Source organism: Mus pahari, chromosome 16, assembly GCF_900095145.1.
Source record: "Mus pahari chromosome 16, PAHARI_EIJ_v1.1, whole genome shotgun sequence".
NCBI lineage: Eukaryota > Metazoa > Chordata > Mammalia > Rodentia > Muridae > Mus > Mus pahari.
This window is the reverse complement of record NC_034605.1, coordinates 28,748,541-28,762,512: the sequence shown is the minus strand read 5'-3', so window position 1 is coordinate 28,762,512 and position 13,972 is coordinate 28,748,541. Positions and strand designations below refer to the sequence as shown.

The following is a 13,972-nucleotide window of genomic DNA, read 5'->3' as shown; positions in this document are numbered from 1 at the left end:
AGAGAGAGAGAGAGAGAGAGAGAGAGAGAGAGAGAGAGAGAGAGGAAAAACACACAGTCTCAGTCTCTGGCTATGTACTGGACTAGGGACAGAGACTGCTGGTGCCAAGCCACCCATAGCATGGATTGTTTTTTTTTATAATTACAGGCTACATCTATAAAGGCATGGTGGGTTCAGTCTCCATATCACAAAAACAAACAAATAATAAAAGAGAGCAGCAATGTGCCATATAGACCCATAGGCCTAGAAGGAAGCTGGCTTTTCATCAAATTCGTTTAGGGAATGAGTTTATGTGGCCGACTAATAATCCTGTATGATTTTTGTAACTAATCTTGTTGGAATCAAAAGATTTAAAAAATAAATAAATAAACACTGTGAGGCCTTTTCTTGTACAATCATCTCCATTTAAAGTGTCCTTTGTCAGCCAGGCATGGAGATACATGTGTCTATATTCCCAGAACTTGGGAAGGGGTCAAAAGCTCATCAGGAGGTTAAGGTCAACCTTAAATACATAGCAAGTGTGGTAATAGCCTGAGCTGCATGAGAAAGCAAGCCAGCAAACAAATGACCAAATGTACTGTACGTTCACATTGGAGAAGGGGGAGGATGTAGACATGACACTGAATAGATGAGAGCAGTCGCATCGCTGTCACATCCTCATCCGCAGACCAGTAGACAGAGCAACCCTCTGGAGCAACAGGTATGACCACACCTTTTCCCTCTCAGCCTGCCGTGGGGTTAACCTTGTGACTGGATGAACAGTTGCAGAGCACTCTACACTGTTAAACCAAGTCAAACACTAGATTCGCATTTGTCTGGACACCCAAAGTTACACCATCCTTATCCTCTACTTAATAAACTCTGACTAAATTAGTAAAGTGAAATGCTACCCACTGTCACGGAAGCCAACCTCATTTGTACTGAAAGGCTCTGTCCAATTGCTGGTCTTACAACTGCTACACGATTCACAAAAGAATTCTTAGTAATTATTCAAATTACAAATCAAATACCTGACCTTAATGAACATTGTATTTGTTTGTTTGTAGTTGGTTTTAAACAGTGTTTCAGATATCCCAGACTGGCCTGGAACTCCCTAAGTCACTGAAGACGACCTTGAATTCCTGACCCTCCTGCCTTTGGCACCCAAGTGCTAGGGTGACAGGAAGGTTACAGGTATGCTACCACTCTCAACTGGGAGCTGAGGAGCCTAGCACAGGAAGCTAAAAGAAACCCCAGCTTATCATGGTGTCCCCGTAAGCCTTCTTGGCCCTGACACAAAGCACTCAATCTGACAGTACAAACAAACAGAAACCACCGAACATGGAGGATACGCACGGCTGCCATCGATCAGGGCAGAGGTTAAAGGTACACTGAGCTCTTGTATCTGGGGAGAAACAACAGCTACAGGTGACTGGTTGACTCTCGCAGCTGTGGAACAAAAAAAGACAGCAACTTAGCCTACACCTCACACACCAGTCAGACACGCACAAGGGCACCCTCTTTCTAAATGCTTATTCTAAACATCCTGTAGAGGCATTCACACATACCCTCCGCCCCTCTCCTCCCCTCCACACCTTGCTGGGTCTCAACTGTGGAAAACTCCCCCAAACTGTCAAACCCCTCCCGTGGATTTTGAACTTGTCTGTCAGTTTACAATTCTATGGGTAAAGCCAGACTCAAGGGGTAAGTCAAAGAATATGTGTTGTGGTTACAGAAAAGGGAGACTAGATTGCAGGGCCTTATTTAATCCCAGGAGTAGTGGCTTGAATAAGTTTGGCCCCCAGAGATTCATGTGTTTCAATGCCAGGCCATCTTAGGAGGTGTGGCCTTATCGGAGGAAGTATGGCCTTGTTGGAGGAAGTATATCATTGTGGAGGCAGGCTATGAGGTATCCTGTGCTCAAGCTCTGCCCAGTGTGGAGTAAGAGCCTCTTCTGGCTGCCTGCAGAACACAGTCTCTCCGTGATGCCTGCAGATCAAGATGTAGAACTCTCACCTCCTCCCTCACCATGTCTGCCTACAAGCTGCCATGCTTCTCGCCATGGTGATAAACGAACTGAATCTCTGAAACTGTAACTTTCAGATTCAGTCACCAATTAAAAGTCCCTTGGTTATGGTGTCTCTTCACAGCAATAGAAACCCCAACTAAGACATCAGGGTAGCCTGCAGTTCACTATGGATGACCTTTTAAAGTCCTGATGCCCCTGTCTGTGCCTCCCCAGTGCTAGAATCACAGGGTGAATGCAGGTGTATTCTGTGCTGGGCAAGAGCTCTCTGCTAACTGAGCTACGTTCTCAGATCATGAATAGGATCTTAAATCTTTGATTGAAGGTACTTCCACTATCACTAGACTTCAGCTGTTTTAGGTAGAGCTCCTGGCCACCAGAGAGATGGGTAGGGAGGTGGAGTTTCTGCTGACATGCTGATACAGGCTCAGCTGAACTGATGGGTAAGTGGAAACCGGGGAGCCAGGACGTAGATAGAGCAGGGTGTGCCCATCGGGACTGAAGGTCACCTGCTCAAATCAATCCACAACACTGAATTATGACCCAGGGACGGGCTTGCTAATCAGCCCATGACATACATGTGCCCCCTGACTCTTTAGGTGCACAGATGAAAGCGTTTTGAAATATCCACGCTCCTACATGAAAGCTAAATCATGAGGAAAGAAAGTGGAAAGAGTAAGCGTTAGACGGGAGGGCCAAGGGACAGTTTGTCATCACTCAAGAAGAGCACGCAGTTACCGCATATACTTGAGTGGCCATGACAAGAGAATGCTTGAGTTATTTAAAAAAATAAAAAAAAAAAAAGCAAAAGGAAACAAAAAGACCAAACCTAACCCTTGCACGTTTTCTCTACAATGGTGCCTGTGGTGCACGTTTTCTCTACAATGGTGCCTGTGGTGGTTTAATGAGAATAGCTCCCAACGGCTCACATATGTGTATTTTATTTGTCCACATTTCTTTTATTTATTAATTTTTAAATTTATTTACATTTCAAGGTTTCCCCGGCTCCCAGAAACCTCCTATCCCATCCTCCCTCCCCCTGGCTTCACCCGAGGGTGATACCCCGCCCTCGAATTCTCCTACACTGGGGCATCAAGCCTTCACAGGACCAAGGGTCTCTCCTTCCATTGATGCCTGACAAGGCCATCCTCTGCTACATATGCACCTGGAACCATGTGGACTTCTTGGTTTGTGGCTTAGTCCCTGGGAGCTCTGTGGGGGTCTGGTTGGTTGATATTATTGTTCTTCCTATGATGTTGCAAACTCCTTCAGCTCCTTCAGTCCTTTTTCTAACTCCTCCATTGGGGACACCACCACCCCCACACCTCATCCCTGCAGTGACCAGGGAGAGAAACTGTTGAGAAGGATTAGGAGGTGTGGCCTTGTTGGAGTAGGTGTCCCCTTGCTGGAAGAAGCCACTGTGTCACTGGAGGGGTGGGCACTGAGGTTTCAAATGCCTACTCCTGGCCCAGTCTCCTTCCCTCTCCCTACCTGCCACCTTGCCTGCCTACCTGCTGCCTGTGGGTCAGGATGCAGAGCTTTCAGCCATTCCTCCAGCACCACACCATGCCTGCCTGCCTGCCTGCTCGATGCCGCCAGTGATAATGACCTAAGCCTCTGAACCTGAACGCAAGCCCTAAATTAACTGCTTCCCTTTATAAGAGCTGCCTTATGAGAGTTGGTCATGATGTCTCTTCATGACTACACAAGTCTAACTTGTATAAATAAAAAATAAAAGTGTGTGTGTTAAAACATTGTCTGGTCCAAACTCCAAAAGGCAGTCCAAATATCCAAAAATGAGCTCAACCTGAGCTATAAGATTTCTGGTAGTTAGATGGAAGTCAGTATTCCTCAGGAACTTGGGAAGCCAGTTCCCCTCTACCAAAAGGTCCCTTTACCTCTGGCAGAAGGGACATATGATTACCTGTGATCCCTACCAGCATATCAAAGCCCATGCTGGCTTCTAGATTCCATCAGTCTCTACAGTAAAGTCTTTCCCCTCCACCATTCCATGGGGCAGTCATGTCATCAGTCTATACCTCCCTGTCATCCAGGTGCCAGAACTTGAGACTAGCACAGCCAAGATGCCATTCACCCAATAGACCCACCTGGCATAACCGTGACATTGACATAGCCTTCTCCAAATGCATTCTCACTAGAAACAGCCACTCTGAAGGTGTAGAGTCCCACAGATAACTGCAAGGTGAAAACAGACACACAGGTAAACATCTAAAGACAGGGGCATCTGCCTCCGAGAAGAGGCTACAATGTCCCAAAGGCTTGGGAGAAAGCTTCATTTTAGTCTGTCTAGGACTGCTACACATTTGAGAGCTGCACTCTTAAGATATTAAGTTACTACATAGGCCTTTTGCTTAGTAACAGATGTCACAGGCTTCAAATCAGCCAAGGACAGCAGCCCTCAGATGGGCATGTATGGATTCATGCTGGACTTTGGTTTTTGTGGAGTGGGAGTGGGTCAGTGCAGCAAGGGAGCCCAGGGGCTCACATATACTCAGCAGGGACTCTACACTGATCAGCAACAGGGTCTGGGGTCACAGATTTCTAACATGTGTTACTGGCAGAGGGCTGGGTACCACACTTGGAGAAATAGCTCGGTCACACAGCAATGATGTGAGCTGGTAAGGCACTGGGATTGGTACAGCCTTGAACAGGAAGAAACCAGACCCCAAGCTTCCTCTTGGAGCCAAGGAAGTGGTACGTGTCTTCTTATGTGGAGCAGTATTTGACAATCTAAGCACCTTGTGAACTAGAACAGAACATACCTGGTGGACACCTGAGATATCTTTAACACTGTAAAGACTGAAAGAATTAGACCCAGGCTTTGAACCCACCACATAGCATGCCCCCAACTGTGAGGAGCGGGTTTGGCCGCAGCCCCAAGATGGCGCCCAGGACTGCCGCCAAGTCTAAAGGCTAACAGCTGACTTCCTTATATCCCTCAAGATAGCCACGTCCATTAAACTGCACTGCACAGATGCACCACGACGAAATGTGACGAATGTAGTCCTGTGCCAATGAACTGTGCCTACGTGGAATAGGGTGATGGGGAGTGGACTAGAGGGTATAAAAGAGGATGGCCGAGAGAGGTCGGGGGATCTTTTTAGTGCACATAGTTATGTTCCTGAATAAACTGCTTTGAGAAGGACATCGGTTTCGTCGCTTCTTTTCTGCTTGTCGGAGACGGTAGCGACACCCAACCTCCAGCCTCTTTCTCCAGAGCTACTATTTCAAGCAATTTAAATGAAGAAAAGCTGCTGAATGTCTCCTATTTAATCATCCATCTGCCTGATTGAGTTTTATTTAATTATAAATTTCTGGGTTTTTTTTTGTTTTTTTGTTTTTTGTTTTGAAATGGGAAACCTGATTTTGTCATCAAGGCTGACCTTGAACTTCTAGGATGAAACAATCTTCTTGCCTCACTTTTTTTTTTTATTTTTTTATTTTGTTTATTTTTATTTTTTTGGTTTTTTGAGACAGGGTTTCTCTGTATAGCCCTGGCTGTCCTGGAACTCACTCCGTAGACCAGGCTGGCCTTGAACTCAGAAATCTGCCTGCCCCTGCCTCCCAAGTGTCTTGCCTCACTTTTAAGTAGATAAAACTGCAGGCACATGCCATCCATCGGGCCTGGCTTCTTCATCCACTCTTAATCCAAAGAGGGAATTCTGCATTCAACAGTCAAGACTTTGCTAAGTAGAGCCTGAGCTGTGCAACCTGCCTTGTTACTTACTTGAGAGAGGTGAAGGGTCGGCTTGTTTTCTTGTTTGATTTTACCTTGGAAGTCTATTGGGTGGCTCATTAAACTCCACTCATAGGAGTAAGTTGTATCTGAGGGAAAAATCAGAAACACGAATGCTTATCAGATCCGAGAGGTGACTGCTTTAAACCAACATCATCATCTGCCATAGAGACACAGAGCTCTGCTTCCAACCCTCATCCCCAGGGTCGCTGTGTTTTGGCAAATGAAGAGAAACAAACAAAAAAACAACCTGATATTGAAAGTACACAAATGATAGAAAATAGGGACTAAAAGTTAAACCTTCCCAACTTCACTGTCAGCATTTGAAAACTTCCTTCTGGGCTCTTGCCAACACCTGATTATCCATATAATTCCTTCTTGTGGTCGTTTTGAGACAGGCTCTCACTGTGAGCTCTGGCTGGCCTGGAACTCACTATATAGTAGACTAAAGTGTCTTCAACCTCACCAGATCAGACCGTCTCTGCTTCCATGGTGCTGAGATCAAAGGTGTGGAGAGCCACACCCAGCTCTACACACACTTAAACTGCATAATTTACTGTATCTTTTCTCCTTTTGATGAAAGGCAAATAGGTTTCGGCTCACTTGGGTTTTATAGGGGTTTGTTTAAAGACACAATGTTACTTGAGCGTCTCTTGAACTGAAGTTGTCGGAAGCCTTTTGATAGCAGGGTAGTGTCTCAGCTCATCTCGAGGACTGAGATGCAACTGACAGGCATGACTGCCTCTGTGTATGAAGTTTTGACCCATGTGACCTGAGTGAGAATTGAGCTGACAGGTTGTAGGGATGGTTCAGGAATAGTGGGCCACTGGGTGAATGGAAAGCAAGCACTCACACGTTGGCACTGTATTTAAATGTCTGTGTGGGGTATTTTGTGTGTGTGTGTGTGTGTGTGTGTGTGTGTGTGTGTGTGTGTGTAATATGTATGTATGGAGTGTGTGTGAGTGTAAATGTAGTTGTGCCATGGCACGTGTGTAGCGGTCAGAAGACAGCCTCGGGTGTTAGTCCTCTACTTCCAACCTGTTTGAGACGGGATCACTTGCCATTCACCTCTGTAAAGGCCAGGCTGGTTAGTCTATTGCTTCCTCCCACTGCACCACAGGAGTGCTGAGATTATAGATACATGCTACCATCTGGGGATCTGAACACAGATTCTCAGGCTTCTGTGGCAAGCACTTTGTCCGAGGTACCTCCCTGGCCCCTGAACATCTTTGAGCAGCTGGTCTGGAGTATTTTGAGAGCCTCTCAGCTGTGTTGTTAAGACTACAGCATCTGCAAGCAAGCCTCCCACTGCATGTCAGTCCCTCTCCTCACACTGGAATCTTCCTGGCCTCCGTGGATTGTCACAGACAGATCACGGTCTTATATGTGGCAACGCTTCCTCTGTGATATAACATTGTGTCCTTCCAACCTGACCAGTTAAAGCTTATGAACTATATGTAACTTCCTAGACAACTACTGCATTTATGCTACCTCGGTAAAACTTGACCATCCTCCATTGTGGAATGTTGTGGAGAAAAGGCATCTGGCCCATGGTCTGTAGTGACCTGCCCTGGGAGAGAATGCCCCAGCTCTACCAGTCTCTGAGTCACCCAAGAATACCAGACTCTCACCTGTAGGGGGCGCTGGTTCAACAGAGGCCTTCAGTTCTGCTTCTCTGTCCGGTAAGGTTAGTACTACGTTATCTCCAGCAGACACGGCAAGCGCCTTTACTAAAAGTTCAATAGAAACAGTGCATGCCATTATCCAATACAGTATTAACCATGTCTCTAGAAATATACCTGTTCTTAGAATGATCGCTCCTCATACAATGTTACCTAAAGCATCCCACCTTGGGCCAGTATGCTCTGTTATGCTGCAAGACAGGCTTCGCAAGTTTAAAACTTCCTACAAGAGTTGGCACCATGAAGAAAATAATCATCCAGAATGAGCCGGTGTGTTGGGTGGCAGTTTTACCAATAGGTGAAGGACTACTGTTTTCTCTGTTGCAACCAGCTTTTTTTCCCTGACTCTCTGATGAGCGGTCCTTACTTACAGAAAGGTCAAGAGTGTTCATAAGTGTCTCAGCATCATTAGCCACGCTGCTCGGATCCGGCAGCTCCTCATAAGTGGCTGCTAATGGCCTTGCCTCTTGGAGCTTTTCCAACAGGAAATCCAGGCAAGCTCAGTATGAGAAGGTAATTTAACTCCAGCAGCAGCAGGGACACTAACTCTCATCAAAAGCAGTCACCTACTAATGCAGCAGAGCTCATTCACCGTACAACCTGAACGGCGTCGATATCGTCCTACTGTGGTCCTTCGTAGGGCTGCCTCAATTGGGCATTAGTTTCACTGTCATTCATAATTTGGTTCAGAAAAACACTATTTGAATTGAGTTTTCTTCGACTCTGGCCCCTCCTGCCCCCATCCAAGCTTATCAAGAGCTGTATCATTCTCAAAGATACCCCGATATTCTGATATCACCATTAGCAGCCAGGGATCCCAAACTCTGGGCAGCTTTCTCTTCTCTACACAGCTTCTCTTTCACCACAATCCTCTTCTCACTGAAGTTCAGGATCAAAGTCAATAAATTGGAGGTTAGGGAGCATCAGGGAATCAAAACTGAGTAGGACCAGTCAGGATTCAAATGTAGCTGAACCTTTATGGCGGGTAGTGACGGTGGTATTGCTACTATTTGATACAGAATCTTGTATCAGGCTGGTCTCTTATTCTGTATGTTGTCAGGGATCATCTTGAACTCCTGGTCCTCCCGCCTCTATTTCCCAAGTGCTGGGTGACAGACTTGCACCTTCACACTCACCTACACCCTTTGAAATGAGCTGTAGCTATAGCCACCCTCATATTCAAGTTGGTGTTGGAAGCATTAACCCCCACTGGCCTTCTGGACCTGTTCTGGTTTTTATCTAATTTTCTTGTCGCTGTAACAAAATGCCTGGCAGAAGCAACTTGAGGAAGGAAGGAAGGAAGGAAGGGTTTATTTTGCTCACAGTGTGGGCAGGTCCAGTCCATCTGGGCAGAGAATGAGAGGCAGCAGGAGCGGGAGGCGGCTGACCACGCCCTGTCTACAGCCAGGAAGCAGAGGGATGAATGCTGGTGCTCACTTTTCCTTTTTGGTGCCATCCAGTCCCTGGCTCATGGAGTGGTGCTGTTCACAGTTAAAGTCTTCCCACCTCATGGAACCTAATCTGGGGTGGGATGGGGACAGGGGCAGCCTGGCTGTTCTTTGTTCTTCTCGGTTCCTCTTGAGGCGGCCGAGGGGGCAGAGCATCAACAGGAGTAAGACTTGATCTTACAGATATTTAGAGTTGCTGTATAACACCTATCTTAAGTCTAAGTCACTTTGTAGTAGACCTGCCTGAGTTCCACTGAGGCCAAAGCTGCAGTCTCTGGTATTTAGCACCTCATCATAAAACACCAGGGGATTAAGTAAAGTAGCCTTTGTTCTGTCTCTACAGGAACAATTGCACAGCTTTCACTCCCTGCCTGCTAGTTGAAGTCCCGGGAAGAAAAAGAGACACACTGAAAAGTGATTTCAAATTTAAATAGAAAAAAAAAAAAAAAGGAAAGTGATTTCAACCTTTATTTCTATGTTTTCTCTAAAAAGTTTCCTATTAAAATTCTTTAAGAAAAGGGGTATCGGGGAATTAAGTAAAGAATTAATTGCTAGAGTCTTTCCCCTCTTGTCTAGATGCCTCTTGCTTGTCAGGCTAGAGGGAAGTTTGGAGCAATAAACTTCTATTGAACCAAGAGAAGAGAATCACACTCTTAGAAGGAAAAATATCTACATGAGCAAATATGGATTAAACGCACATAAATTCATATACAAATTCATGCATACACATTCATAAATCTCTATTCAAACCAGTTGGGTCCAGCTTACATGCTATCTCATAATTACATATACAGCCATACAAACACACACATCCATACTTACATATGTGTATGAAGCAAAAGACCAAGCACCAATGCAAAAAGAACTCACTCATTCTGGATGAAAAATGAGCTCCAATCTTTATTGCATAGAGAAAGAAAAGACTTCTACGCTTTTATTGCTAAATGAATTAAAACCAAGTCTGTAAGAAGAAAGCTTTGTTCTCTTTAGTAAGACTAAGCCCGCCTTGCTATTAAGAAAAGAACTGTTCTGTCCCATGGTGTACTGGCTAGCTTTGTGTCAACTTGACACAGCTGGAGTTATCACAGAGAAAGGAGCTTTAGTTGGGGAAATGCCCCCATGAGATCCAGCTGTGGGGCATTTCCTCAATTAGTGATCAAGGGGGAGAGGCCCCTTGTGGGTGGGACCATCTCTGGGCTGGTAGTCTTGGATTCTATAAGAGAGCAGGCTGAGCAAGCCAGTAAAGAACATCCCTCCATGGCTTCTGCATCAGCTCCTGCTTTCTGACCTGCTTGAGTTCCAGTCCTGCATCCTTTGGTGATCAAAAGCAGTATGGAAATGTAAGCCAAATAAACCCTTTCCTCCCCAACTTGCTCCTTCGTCATGATGTTTGTGCAGGAATAGAAACCCTGACTAAGACACATGGTAAGGAGAAGCCTGCCTGCTCCTTCTGTTCTCTCTACAGCTTCTTCTTTTTTCTCCTTTCCCTCCGCATTCTACATATTGCTTTTAATATTTTAAGTTGCCTTATAATTTTTGTTATTCCACTCTGCATTCTCCTTCTAATTTGCTCTCTCTTCCTGCTCTGATGTAACAATGCCCTCACTCCCAATGCCTTACTCCCAATGTTATAACCTCCAATGTTATAATCTTAGTCTTTTTGTACCTTTTCTAGGAGAACAGAGCACATGGTTTTTCCAAGCATCCCTTTTTTACAAAAGTTCACTAGAAGTTCAAACATAAATTGAAATCATAAATTGAGTAGGAAGTTTAAAACAGAGAATGTTTACATGCATATCCATTAGGAGTAATTATTTGGCTAAACATTCATCATCTGTCACAAGCTCTACAAGTTCATGGAGAATTAAAAAACATAACTTTTGTGACTAAGTTATTAGTGAAGTTTTGTATAAATAAACCCAGTCAATATTTTATCTTCTGTCCTTGAACCTAGAGTAAATCCACAATTCCCTTTGTATGACCATTAGTTTATTGTTTTACAACTTCTTGACATGTGCTCTAAGTCACAGATGCCTTCTTGCTATCTCAGAAGCAATTAACTGGTGACATTTGAAGACTGGCAGAGTTCTCAATGTACTTTTGACATCAGAAAGGACTTAAAAAGCAGTCCTATTATAAAAGAGCTCAATAATTACTAATATAATTTTAGGAATTCTTATAGAACCATCATTAAGAATTAAGAAATCATCTATTCGTCTATATAGCATCACTCAAAATCTGCTAATACCTAGTGATTGTTATACATATTTAATAATGACAGGCAAAGCATATTAATAGCAGGAAACAGTCTTAAAATCACATCTCCTCTGCCTTGTCTGAAGAAGCAAATCCATCATTAACTGTATAGTCTATGGTGGGACCATCTCAGGAAGATCGCCTGCTAGTTTTAAGCTTCTCCTTAATGGCTCCTGGCACTAATCTAGACAATGCTTTCTGTTCTAGACTCCTATCTTGCCCTCTCTACTCACAAAACCAGCTCTAGCCAACCAAAATCTCCTTTTGGTTCTTCCAAAATGCTCTGAGTCTTGACCTCTCTTGAGATCACTCATGGTGCTGAGATGCAGAAATCAACATTCTCAAGACGAGTGCTTTCCCATGGAAAGAAGCATTAGAAACTAGGGAACATTGCAGGCCCTTCTGATCTATCATGTTTCTTCTGCTTCCAGCATCAGGACAGGCTTTCTGCAGTTCCCTTATCTCCCCCATTGAGATCACCCCAGATAGAAATACAGTTGCCTTGTGTTCTTGCTAAAAGTTCATTAACCAGAAATATATACAACACTCAGTCCTGCTAGAGCATGCGCTGCTCCCACTATAGAACAGGCTAGACCCATGTGAGCTGGTTCACCCTAACCTGCCAGTCCCTCCTCCAGAAAGGCTTCCTGGCACTCCTGGTAGGTCAGGCAACCTTCCTCTGCTGCTGTAGCATCCTCTCACGCCACTTTCAATTGAGTATCAGCCTCATCTTTGTACCTGTCAGTCTCCTCTCTTGCTCTGCAGAGCCACAGAGGGAAAAGGCCGCGTGCAATTCATCTTTTTCCTCTGGTTATATAGCACTGTGACTGTTTTGCCTCAAGGCTGGGGCTGAAGGGAGGACTAAAACCTTAAACATTGCCATCACTAGATTCTTTACGTGTCATCTAATTATAGTTTTCAAAAGTTACCTGTCCTGGAAGCAGTAGGTGACAAGGGCCACGCAGGTGGGGTCAGCCCAGGGAGGACTGTACTGGTAGGAAATGTCGGGGTGCTATGTTCTCTGCTCTGTGGTGTGACTGTAAAGTTGGAGCTTTCTTCCATCGTGGCTGGGCTAGACTCCAAGCTGGCGGGGGAAGGGTTATGGGAAGGCATTGGGACCTGTGGGATGAATTAACAAGGGTATATTGTTATGGAAAAAAAAATGAAGACTAGGAAGGCTTAGCAATGGACTGTTTGTGCCCACCCTCTCCAAATCCGTGCACTTAAACCCTAATCCCCATGGGATGGTTTTCAGGTGAGGGGGAGGTAGAATCGGGTAGAGGTCGGGTCATCGGGCTGACAACACTCATGAACAGTACCAATGCCTCCGATACGAGAAGACAGAGCTATGAGGTGGTGCAGGCTCCTATAATTAATCAGTGTACTCAACGGCACCATTAGGTAGATAGCCTGATAGCCTAGAAAGCAAAAGCTCTATATTCTTTCCAAACTGCCTGCTTAGAGAAGGAAGCACAGCAAAAGAATGCTGTTCTGTTTCCGGTGAGGCTCTGACAGCCATTCATCCTCTGACAACGGCCTGAGGTCGTGCCCTGTAGAAGAAACCTCCTTGCGCTCCTCTAGCCTCGAAGAGTCTGGCAGAGCTTGGCCCTGTGCCCCTTCCCTTGCCTACCCCAGCACATCTCAGGCACACCCACCTCTTTTCCAGAGCTATTGCTCGGTTGTTCTTGGAGCTGTAAAGTCTCTTCTCCTTCCAGTCCCTCTTCTGTAGGTAATGGGGTCGCAGAGGAAGGCCACACACTGCTTATTGTAGAGTGCCCGGGTGTAGGGAACCAAGTCGACTCATTCAGGGCCTGCAGCTGCTCCTGGTCCAGTGGGTGGAGCGTGGGGTCCTGCAGCTTCTCCGTAGAAGCAGCTGAGTTGTCTCCTGTTGCTGAAGCATTGAAACCTCCCTCGCTGCTGGGCAGCAGGCTCCAGTCGGGGTACTCTGCGCTGCCTCTGGGGTCTTGTTGGTTGGAGGGCTGCAGGAGGCCCCGCTCCAGTTCCTTATATTCATCTGAGTACTCAGCGGTCTCCTCTGGTCCCCCATCTTTGCCAAGAAAGGACAAGTCCTTCCTGAGATCCTCAAGGGAGTCTCCCCAAGCTCCTGAAGGGGAGCCCCTGCTCAGCATCATGTCTCCATAGTCCAGCAGCTGCCCGGGCCTCTGCACAGGTCTGCGCACGAAAGTGAGGTAAGACCGGATGGGGCCTGTGGTCCTGGGCTCGCAGTTCTCCCTGCGCATGCAGTTCACCAGATAGCAGCTGCCCTCAAACCACCAGGCCAGGTCACAGGTGGGCAAGTCACAGCAAGCGGTCGTGCAGTCCCCCACGGAGAAGGTTTGAGACACCCGCATGATTCTGATGGTTTCGGGGTTAGGTGAAATGATGGCGTCGGAGTAAGTTCTTCCCTCAGAGCACTGCTGAGAGCTGCCCCCTGAAGACCAGAGTGGTACATGATTCAAAAGTCAGATTGGTAAGCAGACAAAGGAACTGCTCAGAGCTCAAAAGAAGAAACAACAAATGACCCATAAAGATTTCGGGAAAATATCCAAGCGGCCTCGGACACCTGGGATATAATCCCAGCACTTTGGAAGTGGAGGCAGGAGGACCAGGAGTTCAAGGTATCCTTGAGAACTTGGAAGCCAACATAGGTGGGCTACATGCACATGCATGACTTGAAAGTAGAAAGGAGACTACAGGAAGAGGGAGGGTTTGAAAGGAGGGGGAGGAAGAGGCTAATGGCAGAGAAGGGGGATAGACCTTCATATGGAGACTTTCATAGGGGGACTTTCTCTCATATGGAGAATGTAACACACACGCACACACA

The 13,972-nt window shown here is 45.9% G+C and overlaps 1 protein-coding gene across 2 annotated transcripts in view; it reads right to left on the bottom strand.

Annotated features, from left to right (window-relative positions):
• The window catches only part of Kiaa0319 (KIAA0319 ortholog), a 59,698-nt gene that overhangs the window by 34,901 nt on the left and 10,825 nt on the right, over positions 1–13,972 (bottom strand). For both annotated transcript variants that reach the window (XM_021215830.2, XM_029547283.1), the window contains exons 3-8: positions 12,804–13,579; positions 12,078–12,267; positions 7,394–7,492; positions 5,754–5,851; positions 4,114–4,201; positions 1,336–1,428 (exon numbers count right to left, since the gene is read on the bottom strand). In XM_021215830.2, coding sequence (XP_021071489.1) covers positions 1,336–1,428; positions 4,114–4,201; positions 5,754–5,851; positions 7,394–7,492; positions 12,078–12,267; positions 12,804–13,579 — 1,344 coding nt within the window. The remainder of the gene's footprint in view (positions 1–1,335; positions 1,429–4,113; positions 4,202–5,753; positions 5,852–7,393; positions 7,493–12,077; positions 12,268–12,803; positions 13,580–13,972) is intronic.